The 20378-nt window shown below is 37.6% G+C and overlaps 1 protein-coding gene across 1 annotated transcript in view; it reads right to left on the reverse strand.

Moving 5' to 3' along the window:
* Nucleotides 1-20378, reverse strand: part of LOC129200353 (adenylate cyclase type 1-like) — a gene marked incomplete at its 3' end in the record, with an annotated part of 48410 nt that overhangs the window by 16237 nt on the left and 11795 nt on the right. The window contains exons 3-6 of the mRNA XM_054811684.1: nt 18915-19073; nt 17324-17465; nt 5002-5157; nt 1087-1281 (exon numbers count right to left, since the gene is read on the reverse strand). Coding sequence (XP_054667659.1) covers nt 1087-1281; nt 5002-5157; nt 17324-17465; nt 18915-19073 — 652 coding nt within the window. The remainder of the gene's footprint in view (nt 1-1086; nt 1282-5001; nt 5158-17323; nt 17466-18914; nt 19074-20378) is intronic.

Genomic DNA, 20378 nt, shown 5'->3' on the forward strand with positions numbered 1-20378 from the left:
ATTGGAGCAAAAAGGATTCAGCCATTTTGAACCAGAAGGAGGTGGCACTCCCTCCTCTTCACCTACTCATCACAAAAAAAGGCCAAAACCCCCTTGATGCTGCCTTCAAGGAATCCTGTCACCTCAGCTGCTCAGGACAGGACACTAACGGGTGGGCTGGAGGCAGCTGCTAATGAGACACTGGCTTAGTTTTGAACAGTTACTGTTCTTGATTCAACTAAGCCACAGTCCTTACAACAGAACACTTTTCAGCAGTAGAAACCTCAGAAAGGTCAAAATTTCAATCATCTCATTTACACCGAAAGACTTTCTTATTTTGAAAGAAAACAATTATGATTAAATAATAAATTACTGTGGAAACTTGAAATCAAAGTTAATGCTCAAGACCTTAAAAAAAATTAGTCCAATGTGGCACACAGCATTCTGAGTTGAAAGAATAGTAACATGACATCTTAGGCTATGAAGTGACTTACAGTGGAAAAATAAATGCTATTGCCAAATTAATCCAAAATCATATCACTTCTGCTTTTTCAAGCACATAAACAAAAGGGTTTTGTTTTTTTTTTCAATTAAAACAATTTGTATTTACAAACAAAATCCATACAAGGTAGGAACAAACAGCTCTACTTTGTTAGTTTATATGCGTGCTTATAAGTCTGGCATATTTTCTATTACTTTTACTATTTTTTACTTATCATGTTGCATATGCAGAGGGAAGCATCCTCCTGTCATTAATGCTTCTCCAGTGCAGATGGGTCAGTAGGCAGCCACATTGCCATAAGACAGCATTAAACAGGTAATGCAGGTCAGGCAGTTTGGAGAAGCAAAAGTAAGGCCAAAACACAGGATGAGTAACTTTATGGGGGAGGATCTTGATGAGTATAAAGATACTGATCTTTTTTTCATCCCCTCCAAGTGATTCCACAGAAGGTGGAGATAATGTCTCCCTCTTAACTGAGAAACAGTCCAGAGGATTATTTAAAGATGGTGAATAGAATTTAAATATTGTTTAAAAACAAACAAAAACCCAATGCTAGCTGGCTCATGATAAGTGAAATCAGTAAAAATAATTTTAAACCCCCTTACTTTTTTTTCACGCTCAATTTGCTTATACTTCAGGGTAATGAAGTTCAAGTCAGCCATCTCAGACTCTGTTTGCCGGGCCTCTATCAAACGGCTGATGTATCTGTTTACTCGAGTTCCTGGAGTGTTGTATACAACATTGGTAGAAAAAGAGGAACGATTCCTGAGTTTTTCAGAGGCTGTCCTTAATGCTCTCCTCTGTAGCACAGATGAAGAAAGAAGCAAAGATTTTATTAACATTGAAATTTATCATTGCTGTTCATACTATCTCAAGCTTACAGCTAGGATGAGGAATTCATTAAGCAGAGCAACTACAAAAGACAGAGATCTTATCTCCATGTGATTGTTGTCTTCTAAAAACTTCTTAGCTGAAATTCCAATCTCATTAAAATCAATGAGAAAACCTCCACTGCATTCCAGGATTTCACTCTTGATCTGCAGAAATTCTCTTCACATACTGCCCTGATACTTCTCTGCCACTGAGGAAATAATCAGTTTGATGTCAGTCAATGTGATTTTACCTAGAAAAATAATGAGAATTTTTTTCTTGACAGAAGACATGGAGCTCTGGACATCCTGAAGACAAGATAACTAGGCTCTCATGTTACAAGTCCTACTGTCCAAGACTGTCTAGGTAGCAATATATATTTTGACGAGATACTTTTCCTTAACCTCTTGCACAGTGACCATATGTGACTTCAGAGGGTCCGAAATCTCAAGTGTTCCTTCCTTTGACTCACTCAAGTGGCTCTCTTGTTAAGACCCCCTGGGAATGCCTTAAGTGGACTTGCAGATCCAGACGGAGCAGTTCAATAAATTATCAGAGCTAACTTGTGCCTTACTGGGGTTAATTCCTCCATGGCTGAGACAGCACAACTGACAAGATGATCACTCATAGCCCTTTTCAGTGCAAAAGATTTATCACAGAGCATATCTGAAAGGGATTTTAGACAATCTCTCTCACTTTTCACAGAAAGCACTCAGAAGACGATGAGCAGCATCTCAGCCACACTGGTGGTAACCTTCAGTTGAGGGCACTGTAATCTAAACCGTTATGGCTAGATCTGCACTAGGATGACTGCCCATGCCCCAGCACATTGAAAGGGTCAGGGCCTTCACAAAATACTCTTGTAGATGCAGCATTTTTTAAACACACAGTGAGAAAGATATAGGCCAATCTTGTAAAAGAAAAAACAGTCACCTAATGGTTAGCACTTTGAGTAGGAAGAAAGAGATATCAACTGTATATCCTTTTTACCTCAAAAGAGATCAAGCCTTACTTCCCAGAAGAGTTTTGACAACCAAGCTCATGCAAGTTGTACTATTTTAGTACAATTAAAGGAATACTTTTTTATCTAACATCTGCAGAGTTCAAGAAGACAATTCAAAACATTATGAAATGACAAGTCTGCTCAGGGATAAGGACAGCATTGGCTCAGGATATAATCAGTAGAGTCTGTCAGCAAGCTGGTACAAAAGTGTACAAAATTTCTCTCTTCAGAGCAGTCCGTACTTAATAGCCCACTCTTTAAAGTCTATACTGTCTATATCCTTTTAAACTAGATGGTAAGAAGAGGTGGTGATTGCTGTTTAAGTAATTCTGCAGGAATGGCAGTTTCCTGTTTTATTCCACAAGAAGTAGTTCTCATGAGATCCTTACCAATGAACAAACAGTGGATTACAGCAGTTCAGGAGTTAAATAGCTTATGTTATATGTATATTACACCTGAATACTTATGAAGAGTGGGAAGGGTTAACTGCTGACTGATACCTTAGTTTTCTGATTGTAAAGAATGGACCTTAGCAAAGATAAAATAACTTTCCAAGTCCTGTTTTGCTGGCTTTATATGTAAAGAGCAGGTTATACCAGCATTAAACAATTATCAGGCTACTCGAAACATTTTTCTTTAAACTATGAGCTCCCATTATTTGATAAGTTGTCTGTGGTGTAAGAATTGTTTCAACATGAAAAATAATCTTGTGGACATACATAGATTAGAGCTTTCAAATCCAATCTTCTGGGTTCTGTTAGCCATAGTAAAAATCTTAAATTGTCAGCCAAATAACTATTCTAAATGTTTCTAAACAGAGATAAAGTTCTCTTGCAGAAGACATTTGTCCTACAAGTTTGTAGGGAAGCTGAGTGCTTTCAGGAATATTGTAAGGAAGATATAATTTTGCTCTTCATAAAGATAAACAACAATTAGGTAGCATATGTATTGCTTAAGGTGCAGCAGAAAGTACATCTTTGAGGATATGTTAAAATCCAAATTTAAGCCTATAGCATAATAATAGGGGTGAGCATTAAAAAAAAAAAAAGAAAATGCTTCTTTGCTTTAAAATGTGGAATGAGTGTAGACAATGGGAGTTATTCTGATATATGGAATAAATTATATTATCTATTCTGCCATTTTGAAATAGGGTTAAAGTTACTGTGCTAAATAGCTATTGCTCATATATAATTATTTTCACCAGGTCTCTTATTTTTATCTCTATTATTATTTCACACAGTAGACTTACTTTATGTCTTATATGTGATCAAGATCCAGTATTTATATTTTCAGAAATTAAATTAAAAAATACATGCTACAGATTGTGTTGGCTTCAAAGCCTTTATAGCCATACCTTGTTTTACACGATTTGAGGACTGATACCGCTGAAGAAACCCCACATTGCAACACAGTGTATTTATATTAAAATCATGTATCATGCTCCATGATAAACATTCCATATTAAGCACAAAAGCTCAGAACAACTGGTTCAGTTAAAGGTAGCATTGTAGAACTTCACTGCAAATGTTCTGATATGAAAAAATTTTCATTAGATACCTAGCAAACCCATATCGGGATTTTCTGCGTATGCTACCATATTTATACATATATATACAGAAGACACACTCTAAAGTATTGCATATGCTTCAAAGAATGTGTGGGTTACTTTTTTTAAATACTCAAAGAACAGTACTAATTCACCATTGGAAGGCCTTGTACATGGCCAATTTCAAAATCAAATCTGGATTTACTGAAATTCTTCACTGAAACTGTTTTAAAGGTACTAAAGGACTTTTCTCCCCTTGTCTCACAGAAGAAACACAAGCACATGTAAAATCCAAAATATAAAAGTTAGAATGCTTTGTGAAAGTAAGATTTAGAGTGAGTTTTCAATAAATGTACATTATTTAAATAATTAAAAAAAAGGTGGAGCAATCATTCAAGATGAATTACTGATTCCAGTGGACACATGCCCTGCTTTGGAGCACTGGTGGAGTGACCTATGTAATATGGCCACCTGCTGGCAAAAAAAATTGAATGACCCACTCCTCAAAAGTTTTTTCTCCATAAATTTCTGGGTAGATCCACACACAGAAAAGGAATTAAACCAGGCTACTGGTTTGTAAAGCAATTTCGAGTTATGACATTACAAGCCATTCAAGAAAGTGGTATTCATATTTGTATTAGGGACTTTTTTTTATTTAGGATTTGTATTATGGACTAAGAGGGTTTTTGGCTAATCAGTTGCCTTTCATTTTTTGAAGAACCATCTAGAGATACAAAATTTTTCTGTTATTTTGCATTTACTGTCATCAGCTTCAGACTGTGATGGACTCATGATGCAAAAAGGCAGCTCTTGGTAATTGCAGAAAAAGCCTCAGAAACTCTAACTCCTGTGAAGAAAGCCCTTAATAGAAGCCACATAGGCCACCTGTGCTGTCTTGTTCAAGAGAGGGTCCAAATTTGAGGCCTGTTATAATTAAGTTTTATCTTTACTGTGAAAAGGCTGTGGACATTAGATAGCTCTAGCTCCAGAAGGAACATCAGAAACTCCTCTATCAGTTGGCCAGGTCACCCCATATGTTCTCACAGCAGGTCTGCTTGCTGTGGCCCTGGAACCAATGCCCAAAGAGTCCACATGAATTACCTTATCGTCATCCTCACACGTCATGACATTGGAGAAAGGGATCTCTGCTTTGAACATCTTACGACAGTGCATGAGTTGAACAAGCAGGTAGCAGACTGTCTTGAACTTCATTCTTTTGGCAGGCTTAATGTCTGAAAGAATCAGTCCAGGAAATATCTGTTGGCCAGAAAAATAATATTTATAATTGTGTAATTACATTCCCATGCAGACATACATACCTGCAGACATTTACACCATCTAGTGGTCAGAATACAGCAATATTCTAATAAAGAAGCAATGCATTTTGACGAACAACATATATTTGCAGATGAAGATTACTTTATCTTTTTTTTTTAACGTGATATAAAGAATCTATTGAACAGACAGTATTTAAACACATACTTAACATTTTGGGAACAGTTTTCTACATACAAATGTAGACTATTAAAAAAGTATGTTAATGACAAACTCATATAAGAGGCAATATTTGTATTTCTTTAATCTTAAAATAAATTCTGGAAAAATACAGAAGAAAATAAGGAGAAAATTAGCATTCTTATTAACTGATGTTAAAAAATATAATTTCGTTCTTTTTCTTATTTCTTCATTTTGTTGCTTCAGCCACTGGTAAGCCCATTAAAATCAGAAGAGGATAACTTTTGTTTTAAAGATATGGTTAAATATATATCCTAAAAGGAGACTGTGAGGCACTGAGGTTATACCTTACATCTTATTTCTTCAAAGCAAGGAGTGTTATACTACAGAGAAATATTTTCAAAGGATTGGGTATAATCTACTCCCTTTACCACAGATGTCCCAGTTCAGCAAGGACAAATATTTTCTTGGTTAACTCTTAAGCATGTATTTAACTCTTGCTGACTTTAGTAAATCCCTAGCACATGTACAGATGCTTTCACAGATCAGAATAAGAGTCATCCTTTATTCTACCCTCAGTATTCATACCAATCTTATTCATCCTTCTGGCATGTGGAATACGTAATGTTCATGGGAAATGTGGAAGGACTCCATGCCACCACAGTATGGGAATTGTAAAGCCTGTAAAATTAATCTTTTCTGGAACAGCAAAATAAAGAAGCACAGAGGATTTGGTTCCTAGTGTTCCTAGGTACAAAAGACAGAGCAAATCACATTCCAAAATCTTTATTCAAACACTCTAAAACCCACAAATGGCACTGAGGATTTGCTGTCCAGCAGTTTACATCATTACTTCAACAATCAAGGAATGAAGAAGGAAGTAAACTAGAAGCATTTGTTTAATGCATGTTTTCATGGATACCTAAATTTAGAGAGAAAAGACAAATGAAACTGCTTACATTCTGAATGGCATTGGTTTGCTATGCTGTTTAATGCGTACAGCTATGCACTTGCACTTTCTGGAGAATCAAGAGTATATCCTATCGACCTACCAATACTCTGTTTAGTCAGTTACACTGTGGCTATGAAACAAAAAAATGACTTGTGTATAAATAGTTGCACATTTTTTTATTAGCAGATGTCTGTGTTATAAACACGTGACATTTCAAATGTGGAAAGGTGCCTAGGTACACACATGTGCTTTATTGTGCACTGAAAGGCTGACTGAAGCCAGCTAGCATCACCAGCACTGTACTGCATGATCATCAGCTGGAATCTAAAAGGACAGTAGTGTGTCTAGTGTGTAATCACTTGTATTAAGTGATAGTTTAACGAAAGTCTCCATGAAGAGATTCCCAATACGAACCCTTTCTTTTGAGGGCTTTCGGGCGAAGACTTATTGCTGTATTGCAATACTGCATAGAAGATGCTGTACAAGGATATTCACATACTAATCATCCTTTAGGTATTCCTAGTAGATAGTTGTTAGGCTTGAGTATGGCAGATATGATCAGCTTTTGAGCTACCATTCCCAATAGCTGAAACATACTTTTTGAACCTCACTCACAAATTTTCCTAATGTAGCCGTAATTCCTCTAGAAGTACTATATATTTCACTCAGTCTCCCTATCAACCTTTTGATACAACAAAAATCAGCAGCTATCTTGAAACTCCCTCCAGTTTTGCATTTCGCTTCATTTTTTTAAAGACACAGAGATAAAAACGGAATACACAGAAGTTACCAGGTGGACTATATGTCAAGAGATCATTAGCTCTTTCTTTGCTCAAACATTTCACTGTGGACATTGCATTAACTAGGTCAAAAACTTTGGGTTTAGGTCTCTGGTAGACTGGCTGGAAAAGATGCTCTTAAAAGTACAGAGAGCTACAGAAGCTGCCTGACAGCTTTCATTATGGAAATGCCACAGTAAAGGTGCAACAGTGACAAACAATAGGTAGAACATCTTACTAGCAAAAGATTCAAGAAGGCATGACTGAGAAAGGTGAGCACATGGGCATGACTATATCCTCCTACAAGGATCTGAAGAACTGTGAAAGAAGAATTTAGACTTTTGTCGATGCAAACCTCTTATAATTTATGCGTTTCTGAGAACAACCTGAAGCTTGAAAACTTGGAATGGATACAGTTTGGCTCAGGCAGCGTGGCCCTGCCACCAACATGACTTTTCCTCAAACACATATGTTTATGCAGTTTCCTGACTACATCTCCAAATAAGTAGGTAGAACCTTTTTAGCTCATACCACGGACTGCTCTTTTCATTTATAAATCTTACCGGCAGATAATATATCAATAGTATACACCCTGTGTATGTTGGAAATACAGGGGAGTTTTCCAGCTGTCTTGGAGTCAAGTAGAAGTTTTTCAACTCAGGTCACTGAAATAAAGAGTACTGTGCCTACTTCTGGGCTCCCCAATACAGGAAAAACAGTGACAAACCAGACTGAGCTCAGCAAAAAAAAAACAAACCCTGAACAATTAGGGGTCTAAAGTATGCAACATATGAGAAGAACCTGAGGGAATTCAGGTCATTTAGCTAGAAGAAGAGAAAGCTAAGGAGAGATCTAATTCATGTCTTCAGCCACCTCAGTAGTAGTTAGAAGGCAGAGCCAGACTCATTCCAAAAATGCTCAGAAAAAGCACAAGAGGCAATGAACATAGGCCGGAACAAGGGAAATTCCTATTCCATACAAGCAGAAGTTTTAACCATGAGGATGATCACATGCTGAAGCAGGCTGCCCAGAGAGGCTGCTGAATCTCCAGCCAGGGAAACACTCAGTACTCACTCAGACAAGTTGCCCTGAGCAACCTACAATTTCAAAAGTGGATCTAACTCCAAAGGTCCCTTCCAAATTCAGCTACTGTGCGATGCTATGAAAACGTGTTCTTCATTGCTGGCCAAGAACCTATCCACTCAAAGTACATTGCAATACACACAAGGAGGGCATGCTGGCAGTTCTCAGATCATGTATAATTTTATATATAGGGGTTTTTTTGGGGGGATGTGTGTTAATCTGGTGGTTGCAGGACATAAAAATGGGTCATTACTGGGACTGAGGAATTTCCATTCTACTATTATATATACACAATATCAAAAACACAAAAAAAGGAATTCTCTCTCACTTTCATCTTACAAATCATGTCCCTTTTTTATCATTATTTTTACAGCAGAACAAACTTTTAACACAGTGAACTTCTGAGTTTAAGTAATCTCACCTTCTACCACAAGCTAAGGCAAGAAATGCAGTACAGTCTGTTAAAGCAGACTTTAAACAAAAAACAACAAAAACCAAAACCAAAAACGAAAAACCCAATCCCAATGTCTTTCACTCTGCCTTTTCTCTGAACTTGCTCCAGGCCAGCATTACAGGAAAGCTGGACTACAGCATTCTCATTCCAGCTCATTTTGTCAATGCATTTTACTTTCACACTTCTTTTTGACCCTCGGGATCATCTCTGATTCTGTTCACTGTTCATTTGCTTCAGAATTTTAGGAAAGGTTGGTTGTTTGATGCAACACAGCTGGCAAATAAGGTTAAGAGCTGGGATTTTCTAACAGAGCACTCTGAAAGCAGCCAGACTATCTACGGCTTTGTGAGCATCTTTAAGTATGCAGAAAACAAACAAGTGCTGATTAAAATTCTGGGAAAATACCCCAGTGTTTGAATCTCATGTAATACTCTGGTAAGGGATTCACTGGTGCTTATCTGGGATTCTCAGTAACAGCAGCAGACTGTTGTTCCCCTGACTATATTCAACCGCAGTGCTTAAAATCGCATGGGAAAGAAGATAATAATGACATTCAAAACACATTTACAGAAACCATAAATGCTGTAGCACTATGTCTGTCTGTGTTTTCTATCTTCAGGCGGGCAGGACCATGCCTCTTGGTAGTAGTGTTTGTTCCATTACTATCTGCAAGCCATTTTGTCCTGAGATAGGTGAGCAAATCTTATTTTTTTTTCCTTCTATACAGTTAAAATCATCAGGCACTTGCTTTTCTATCCTTTTCCACTGCCCTTATGATACACTTTGCTTATCACACCTCAGCTGTCCATCAGGAAAGTATATTAGTGATTTTTACCAGTAAATAATACAGCTTCTGTAAGACAAACTCCTAACATTCAGAATGGTGTGGCCACTTTCTCAACAGAGATGTAGAAAATGTTTTTTGCAGCTGTGAAGATTAAAACAATTTCTAGGAGATCAATAACAGAGAAAATCTTATACCAGTGCTCTATGTTTCTCCCTTTTACAGATTCCACATTACTAGAGGAAGAAAAGAAGAGAGGAGAATGATGTTAGAGCACATAACTAATTCCACCATCACTGACAGCCCAAGGTGTGGGCTGTCACATTGATGATGAGGCACTAGCAGCTTCACAGCAACTGCAGAAACAATCCTGAAGATGTACAGTAACATACTTTGCAACACAAGCATCATTCCTCTGTCTGTGTTTGCTGGGTGGTAACACAAGCAGTCTACTTCCAGTGCTGGGGTGCGTATATTCCAATACTTGTGCAATGCAAAGTCACAAGCACAGATCAGACCCTGTCCAGTTACAAGCCAGAGCTTCCATCAAAGGCTGTGTGTCTATCTGTTAAATCAGATCTGCTAAGGTATATCTGGGGTGCTAAAACCTGAAATGCCCAAGTTATGCATTCAGATCTCTAGTTAAATTCCTCGGTAGAAGCTGTCAGCCATTTGAGAGCAAAGAGCACCCTGGACTCTCAGGCATGGCAGCAGCGGTAGCTGCAGGTGGTCATCAATTTGAAAGCAGAAATCATCAGTGTGTGCCCAGCTATGGACTCAGATGCCTAACTTGGAGCATTTCAAATTAGAACAATTTTGTCAAATACATTTTTCTCGCTGTGCGCTAGCGAAGGAGAGAGTTTGTCTGAGTAGCTGGAAAAGTTTTCACACGCTCTGCATGTAATGATCACTTCTTTGGTTACTACCTAGAGTTTAGGAGTCAGAGCTCTAGCACTCCATAAGGGCTGGTGAGCATATGGTCACTTAACTTAAAATATCCTCAGAATGAATTAGTCCAGAAAGCTGATGACTTGCAATGACCATGAAAACTTTCTTGAGACAAAGTGGACTGGATATTTTCAGAAGAGTCAAATGCAAAAAAATCCTAGGGAGCTGCTAGCCATACAGATTAATTTGTTGAGCCATAAGTACTCTGTGGAAAACACAAATTTTACGCATTTGGAAAAAAAAAGGAGAATCTGAGAACAGTGTGGCATATTCACATAGACCTAACCAGAGTGATTAAATCAAATTAACTTTGCAGAGAAGGAAACTTCCTACATATATAGATGAAACTTCAATTTGAGTGGAAATAATAAATTAAAAAGAATTAAGTGCAGTAATTTTAGACCTATTGTTTCACTCAGCTTACTTTTTCCTTCTGTAGCCTTGTTTTTCTTTCGTTATTGTTCACATGATGATGCCAAGATGACATCTTCTAATCAGGTCAGACAAAATCCAACAATCTGCTATCAAAAATCCTAGTAACACATGGATTATATACATCAAATTGCTTCACTTTAAAAAGTTAGATGGAAGTATTATTAAAACATGATAGAAAGCATCTCAAGAGTGTATATGAGCAGTTATACTTGTGAAACATGCTAGTTGCTAACAATGATTCACAGGTAAAAGTGATTCACCAATAAAGTGAAAAGGCAAGTACATGTAGTTACTATGTATTTAATCTATACAAAGCAATAAAGCAATCAGAAATCTCTGTGCTATGGTGCATAAAGTTCATTCCATGCTGGGGAAAAAAAAAGAAATCAGCCACAGGAAAGACATAAGCAGACAAACCCCATTGGTTGTTGGTGGATATATATGGAGCCTAGTAATTTATTTTAATATAGAAGGTAGATCATCTGCTTCGTGCAACAAAGCTATGCGAATTAACAGTAAAGCAGGATGTTGTACTCCAAGTCAAAAAATGCTGCCTTTTCAAGCAGCAGAGCTTGGTGACGGGACTGCAATGCAGGAAGTTTAAAATCACATCTGTTTATGGTAGATGAAACAACAACATATGAAAGCAATGTGACAGCCTTTGCCACTTTTCTTGCAGCTGTTGTCATGCAAGTTAGAACAAATCTCAGGTTGCTGAATTTCTGCCTATTAGATCATGAGTCAAAGAAATTAACTGATCAGCCTTTTGAGCTGTTAAATCCATCTGCAGTTCATAATAAATTATGCCACAGGTGCATAGTGTAGATAATTGCTCTAGATAGTTCTGACATTTGCAAGAGATTTTACATTTCAAATAGTATTTTCCAAAGGATGCTCCTGAGTTGTGTTTGCTTATAGAGAGGATTCTTGACTCTTCAGGCTTTCAACTGAGTTTTCCTGAAATCATAAGACTGACAAAAGTGCTCTCCTCTTCCTCAACCATTGTTTTAACTTCTCTTTTCAAATAGACTGCTGGAATTTTGGTTTGGCTACAATTATTTTTTGGACAAAAATATAAAATAGACATTTTAGCCACCTGTGTTGGAACCTTTAGGGCATGATTCACCACAGCAAATCAGGCAACAGACAGAGCGCCATACCTCTAGCCAGCATCCATTTCCTTCCGTCTGGATAACTAAACAAGGATTCAGAAAAAAACGTTAGACCCTTTCATCTGGGATTTTCAGGATGGTCATAGAATTCATTACTCAGAGACTTCAGATAATAGAGCAGGGCTGTCCAAGCTACAGAAGGGATTTTCTAAGACTGCCTGGCACGGCTTTGTATGTACACAGTAAGGTAGAAAACAGAAATGTCAGCCTTTTCAGAGAAACAGCTAGTTTCCAAAAGGCGAACAGATGGGGTACTCACTTTCATGGACTTTTCATGAATGTCCAGCACTGTGCGCTATTCAAATAGTACATGCAGATATCATGTGCTATAGTGTTTCCCTATGATTTTTATAATTTTTATGACCCCCTTTCTGGGACACAGCTCTATTGCTTCCTGTTAATGGTCTAGAGCATTATTTGCCTTTGTCTTAGCTCTGGAGCTGGCAAAGTTACTCAGGGAAGCGGGTTCCCTTAAGCTAGCAATAAGTAACAGTGATTGCAAGCCCACTTCTGTAAATGCAAAAACTAACACATTCTGAGAAATCTTTCCCTCACAAAAACTTATTCGCTTCTGGCCACTGCTTGGCTATCTTAAAAGTATCTTAGGAATTTCGTTTAATCATCATTCTTAGCTGGCGAAATTAATGAGCCTTTTCAAAACTAGAGATGTGCCATAAGAGTGAGTTGCTGCAACAAATAGAAAGAAGTAAGCCCAAGTACATAACCACTTCGTTATCACTGAGGTTGTGCCCAAATCTTAGGAGGTGTTCTACTGCAGGAGAATCATACTTTCTAGAACAATCATAAAAGTGAAGTAGACAGTCCAGCTAAGTTCACTACCTCTGCTGTGCTTCTGGGAGCCAGCTATACCAGCTGTAAAACTGAGGCAAAGATACTTTGACTAACATCAGTGCTGACAAGGAAAGAACAAAGAATTCTGATGAAAGCCAGATCCACTCTATTAAAACAAAAATCAAATTAAATTTTAAGCATACAGTTTGAAAGTCAGGTAGATTACCAAGAAAACATTAATAGAAAATTATTTACCTGGGTCTAAGCAGAGTTATAAAGTTCTTATAAGGAGCTCTGAGATTAAGAGATCTGGCCTAGATTTTTTTTTCCCTGAAATAACGTACACATACAGTAATATTTACAATACTTCAGAAAGCTAGAACATTTTGAAACTAAGAGTATGTCCATGTGTCTAAAGCACAGAGTATGGATCTTGTGAATATTTAATATATTACAAAGAGATCTGTTTTCTAACTAACTAGATCAAACCTGTTTTAAAAGTCCAAGACATTCATGTATGTGGTCAGACTTGTGGCTAGTTACATTAATCAAACTCTTCAAATCTCATCTCAGTGCAGTATTTTGGTCACATCACTGTAAGTTTTAATATCAATATAAAATATCATGAATACATAATTCAACTTTACTTGTAGAGACATGTACTGGCATTTTCAGAACTAGAAACTTTGTCAGGGCATCATAACATTTTATATTATATTTTAAAAGCATATTTGCGTAAATTTTTAACTAGGATGGTCAGCAAAAATATTTAATTTAATTCAAAAAAATTCTGTATGCCTTTGGAAATCAGATGAACTATTTAAATCTGTTTAGAAGCTGAATGTTATCCAGTCATAATTATTGCTTAATAATAGCAGTAGTAGTAATAGTAATAATAATAATAATAATAATAAACTAATATAATCTCTACCAAAATAAAAACTGCTACAAAACAAAAAGAAAAGTATTCCCTCAGTGGCCACTCAGAAGTGCTCTCACACATATTAGCTGATACAGAAATCTATTAATCACATCAGATCACAGAATTGTGGTTGTTAGCCGATTCAATAAAAGATTAAAAAAATTGGGAATACTTTATAATTTGTTCACATTTAAAATGTACCTGGTACTTGAATGAGTCGTCTTATACTGTTATTCTCATTCTCGGCTTGGGCAATATTTGCGATGAAAGATCTTCCTGTCGGACTAAAAATGGAAGAATGCGGGGTATGTGTCTTCTAAATAAATAAAAAAAAATTTTTTTAAAACCTACGTGGGCCTATTTACCTTTCAAATTCAACAGATTCTTGGCCATCTGTTGCTCATAACATTGATTTTCATTCCTCTTGGCATCATACCTGCTGAAGTCAGTTCATATTAATGTCAGAGATGATGCATAAAGAATAAAAAAATGCGTCTGCATTTCAGATACTGAGGCTCCAGAGGAAGGAATACAATATCAAACCAGCAGATAGCTGAATTCACCTAAAGAAACTCCATGTTGTCTGTGCTTCGTGGGTAGCCTTCTGTTTCTAGGTCTCGAAGAGTTAATGACTGAATTAGGGTAGGAGGGAACAGCAGATGTTTATTTTGAAGGTAAATAAACTATTATGTAGCTCGTGGTCCAATGATCAGTACGCAAGTATATGAAGACTGGGGATGGCTATGATGTACTGTGACAAACAGCAAAGTGACATGCCGATTGATCTGTGAGCCCAGTGGAGAAGCCAGTCAATACCAGTAAAATTCATGAAGTGTTTCTTTCTGCCAGTTTGGCTGACATGCCATTGATGCATGCCGGAGAGCTAATGTTGTTAGCCAAGCTGTACCACAGCATCTGCCACTTCCACAAATCCGTCAGTGACACCCATGGGTAAGATGGCATTTGGTTTATGTAGCTGGTGACAAACCGATCAGTCATTTCTTAGCAGTCACCAGTAGTTTCTCAGCAATCTTGCAAAGACAAAGAAATGTGTGCTCACACAGTAATAGGCTCTCATCCTTGTACATTATACATGCGTTGACCTGGTTTACTTTAATATGTGAATGTCAAGCTTCTGGTCCTCAGTCACTGGTTTCCGCAGCGGACTTGACATGGCACAGTTTCTATATGTCATAGCCATATTTATCCCCTTTTCTCTCTACTTGTCTCTGTGCACCAACCCATCAATAATTTCCTGAAATTCAGCTATTTCTCTTCTCAATATGAAACAAGACTTGATATATAATAACATAGCAAATGAAATTATACATAATGCTGTAGGAGTGAAAACAGCAGAAAACCAGGACAAAAAAATCTAGCAGCAATAAGCAACACACCTACCTTCATTAAACCCTCACTTACGTTTTCTACTGGATTGGGATTGATTGATTTAGGAACTATTTCTGGTTTCAAGAAAGCCAACAGAAAAATCTCTCACTGACTGCCAAAACATAACCTAGCCCACTGGTTTTCTTTCATACTGCCTAAAACCAAATCTAGTCATATATACCAGCAGAAGAGCAAAACATGAGCTTGCATGATTTTCACAGTGGATGAGAACACTCCATCTCTCTAATAACAAGATGCTTTAGAGGAAGGGCATAAAAAAAATCCTTGCAGCAGCCTTTCAGGGATAAAACAACAGGAGTTTTCACTCCCAGAATCAAATTCCTCTGGTGATCGGACTCCCAACATGTCCATAAAAATTCCCCGAGTCATCAAATTCAGATCAAGAAAATGACTGTGGGCATGGAATTCAAGATGACCTGGTTTTCCCTGGTTACATTTTTGTCAAACACCTGTTGGCATGGAGCTTTGACATCATTTTAAAACCTTGTCTGTATTGTTTTCATACTTCCTTTCAGAACTGGATATTATAATTTTCCCTCTAAGACCAAATCCCTGAATAGAACTTGTTTGGGCAGAGTCTCAGAAGATAAGGGTGCAAAAGTCTGTATCCTGAGTTCTCTGGCTGAGATAAAGAGCAATAAAATTCCTCTTGGCCTATAAACATGTTATGCCAGATAACTTCTAAGATAAGCCTCATTTAATGTGGAAAAGGTTGGAACAAACTGAATGTGTTTAAATGATGATTACATCAAGACTCCTACTGAGGTCACAAAAGATTTTGTAGTAGAACAAAAGGCTGCCCTAAACAGGCAGTTTTCACTGGGTAATTCCAACTGCATGAAATTTTCACCCGTTTCATGATTTACTTTTGAGGTCCACTCAGTAACTGGTTGAGGAAGAAAGGTGTGACTATAAATGAACCTGTTGGAAAACCACTGTCACCAACTTCACTGCATGCTGAGACTCAAGATATTACCGTTGCACTGCTGGGCCTCTGTTCTCCTTATCCAGAAAATCTGGCTAGAACAAGGAGTCACATCCATCTCTATCAGGGGTGGCTAAATCCTGAGCAACATCTAAGAAATTAAGTTCCTGCTCAAATGAGCTAAAATTTTCTCTTACCTTATTCTTTCCACACTTTCCATTTTCTGTTCTCCACCAAAAAGAAGAAAAGAGCAGAAAACATTATTGTCCCTCAACAGCACCACTGACTTCTCTTTCCATGGTACATCTCTAGGGGTCTGACAAAAGGAAGAAGCTGAAGGGAGAGGGGAGATTGAGAAAATATGGGGGGGAGGGCAGCTAAGATAAGAAAGGGATGACCAAAATTATTGTGGGAGTCTGAGGTGGCAGAGCAAGCAAGGAAAATGATGTTGGATTTGTCATGAGCAGCTCAATGTAGCAGGAGAAAAAAAACATGCATGTTTTGGACACAGAATATATTATTTGTTGCAATAATCTTAGCAAATTTACTCAGCTTCAGCATAAATATCTGATCTGTGGTACAGTGGTGTATACATTTGAAAGCAGGATGGCTGAGCCCAGCCTCTTCCCCTGACCTAGATAAAAGGGCTTGTATTATATAGCTTGGCAACATGGCAGCTTTTCCAGACTTCCAGGGGATGTTAGTTCAATCACTGCTGAATACATTTCACTAACTTTTCTGCTGTGGGCATGACATGTCTGTAAATACTTTTTCTGTGTCTATTCACTGGGGATTCCTCTAGGCCCAGTAAAGGAGCCAGCAGTATCACAAGTGGTTGCAAAAGGGGTTCGGAGAGCATAAGTAAAATGGCATGGGAGTATGTGAATGAAAGAGTAAAGATAAGTGGAAGAAAAATAGCCAAGCTGTGAGCATTAATATTCTAAAACACCCTTTTGAAGGGAGGAGGAAGGGAAGAGTGAATAAAATTTTTGGAGTAACATATCATGTAATTTCTGATAGAATGCTTACAGAATTTGAATAAAACAACAGTTTTCTTTTTTGGGGGGTAAAGGGAAAAATTGTTTTGTTTTAAACTTCAAAAGTAAATTGATCATCTTCTCTATGTATCATTCAAGGTTAGCTTTTTTAGCATGCCTGCCTCAGCCAAAACCAAAAGATCTAATTTCAAGAGTGCTTGAAGAGCTTTTAGAAATAAGAAATACCAGTATTGCCTCTGCTTTTGGAATATCACAGAACAGTTGTTAAATTACAAAAACATATCACAGAATAAGCTAGAATTTGTGGAGCTTACCTTCCTACGATGGGATGGCACAATAAAATATGTTTCAATATTATGCTTCTTCAAGAAACTATTCCTTTCATGACCATATCCTGGTTCTACCTCATAGTCCCCATTTAGGCACTCCAAGGTGGTCTTTGTAATGTGAACTTTCCTGGAGAGAAAAATTGGACATTGTTGCTTAAAGCCAAGGTACATTATGAGCTAGTTGCTACTGAAATGCCCTTCTGTTCAGAAGATCATAAAGAGGTCGAATTACATGCAAAACCCCATTGTCGTCGTAAAAAAAATAGTTTTCTCTTTTCAGCCAAATAGAACATAGAAATATTTCTATTACGTGCATTATCTAAACTGGAGCAGAGTGAACAGAAAGATAACTGTTGACTGTCCAAACACTTGCAGATTTGTAAGATTTGTTGAAAGTGAAAGTCTGCACATCATCTTCCACATTGTGTGGCTTTCTTAAGTGTTTACCTCACTGCCTGCTTGGAAAAACATCCTCCTGTTTGAAACTTTTGGCTTCACAGTCCGAATCTCTCCTGTGCATAAAGGACAAACTTCTTCTGTTCCCCTTCATGTCTCTGACTTGTTTCATTTACTCATTCTGTTTAGTAGGCAGCTTTCTAATTCACTTTGTTTTGGCAGCACAGCCATCTTTGACACTATTCATGAGTTTTCTTATCCTGAAAACTGTCTTCATGTTTTCTCCCAAAAGACCCCTTATATTTGAAATGTCTTCACAGAAGATACCTGAAAAGCTATTACTGCTTTGCTCTATGTATTCAGATTCTTCTCTGCTGGAAGGCCTTAAGGTAAGGAACACACAAAATACACTGACAACATTCTCTAAGGCGGCAGACGTATGTAACAAACAGAAATTCACTCATCTTAACCACAAAAATAAAGAGGTTCCATTGTCCCCCTGGTCAGCAAATCATGATCTTGTAAAAATCCAACTGAGGATGGTAGGTCCCAATCCAAATGTAAGTTGCACACAGAAGCATACCCATGTACCTTTCTGAAAGTGCACTGTGCGCTTTTAAACTGGGTCCAAGGCTGTCCAAGGAGTACTTAAAATTCCAGGCCGTGCCTCATGGATTGGCTGCAGGTTTATGTGCTGTATCATTTGCAAACACACCATCAACATTTGAGTGCATAAATGTTTTGGTTTTTTTCTATAGCACACTACTAATGTTGGAAATCTTGCCATGAAAATGGAGTAAGGCACACCCCCCACATGTGTACAGATGCAAGGGTAAAAATTTCCTGGAATAACTAAAGGGTTTTACTTTTATAACGTGTAATGGTGAAAGTCTAGCATTCCACATTCCTAGCACTGCCTCGTTCCTACTGTTTATATTTGGCAGCTTCTAATAAGGATTTCATTTGGAAATGTTTTGCTTCTAATCTAACCTATTACTAATGTAAATATAAAGATCATCTGGAGAATTCCACAGGATAAATCACATAATACATCGATTGGTCTTACCAAACACAACCCTTCCTATAAATAGCAATTACATTGCAAATGCCTCAAAGAAGGAAATAAATTCTTCCCATACAGGTCTCTGTTTCTTTCTCTGTGGTTCTTTCTCAGACTTACCCAGGCAGTCCTCCAGCTTCCATTACATTAGCTAAAGTCACATCATTTGACCAGACATCATATTGCCATTTTCGGAGACCCAGGACCCCACAAAGCACCCTGCCTGTATGCAATCCAACTCTCATGTTGAGATCAACCTCTGTGGCTTCTGCAACAGATCTGGAATAGACAGCATCACAGTATTAGTCTTTAGATAATGACATTGCTCTTGATTTTCTTTTTCTCTCCTCTCAAATTAACATATATATACCTGACTGAATAGATAGGATCTTTCAAAAATCTCAAATGATGTATTCAGGTACTGTTCTTTTCCTTCACTAGTTTCAAAGCCCTAACTGTAATTTCAAAGAAATAATTTTCTTGGTCATATTTTAAGTACTGTTAAACCAAAATCTCAGTATTTCTAAATTTCTTAACCTAATACATAAAAATTTGATTTTCCAGGTTTCAAGGGAACCCAGAAAAGATGATGTTTGATTACATTTACACCAAAGCTCCTGCAAGAGTGGCACAGAAACCACCTGTAACTATGGACTTGCACCTGTAAATTAAATCTAACCTCCAGAGATTTTCATTGTGTACCTAGGAAAGGAGGAATTAATTGGCAAAGTAATTATTAAAAGCATTTGCAATTTTGGTGCCACAGTAAGGAAGGATTCTTCATTTCTGTGAATGCAGGACATGCTGTAACTCGCACCCTGCACTGACTTGTGAATGCTGAAAAGGAGCCTTGAAGCTAATAGTCTTACACATTACATGCAGAGTTAACACTGTGCATAAATCTTTGCAGCTTTTTCTATTACAGAGACACCTGGCATTCCACAGCTAAGTTACAGTCCAAAAAGATATATGGGTGAATAAATGAAACTGACTAAATCAGTGGAAGGTGTAATTTTCAGTATGTTTTTATATTTAAATTTTCCAATACATTTAATAGGAGATACCTGGCCTCCATTTAAGTAAGGAACTCTGCAGCCATGAAGTGCTGAAGTACATACCATGTCAGCCATCACTAATGTGAGTAATGTGGAGATCTCTTTTGTCCCTGTAGGGAATCTAGGCCTACCACATTTTTCAGTCATATTTTATGCAACAGCACAGAAAGGCTTATGCACAGCTTTCTGAAAGATTAAATATTTTCTTGTCCTATTTCTACTCACTGCAAGTCAGCTTTCTTTTATTCAGTATCTGTTCCCAGTCAAGCCTCAAAAATGACTCCAAATAGTCCTAAAATGACTTGAGTGTTAGCGTGCTTGTTGTGTACACTGTCCGCTTGACAAAGCCTGGCGGAAATTAAAGGAGCTAATAATATAAGCCACCTAATGATAACTTAACCTTTGTTTCTTCACCTGGGCATGCCTGTTGTGCCATTAACAGACTGACCTTACAGCAAGACCACACCCTGCAAGCCAAAGCCTTTTAGGATTACACCTTGCTTGCCCGTCTATGTTCCCCTGCATAAAT

The sequence above is a fragment of the Grus americana genome, unplaced genomic scaffold (genome assembly GCF_028858705.1).
Source record: "Grus americana isolate bGruAme1 unplaced genomic scaffold, bGruAme1.mat H_64, whole genome shotgun sequence".
NCBI lineage: Eukaryota > Metazoa > Chordata > Aves > Gruiformes > Gruidae > Grus > Grus americana.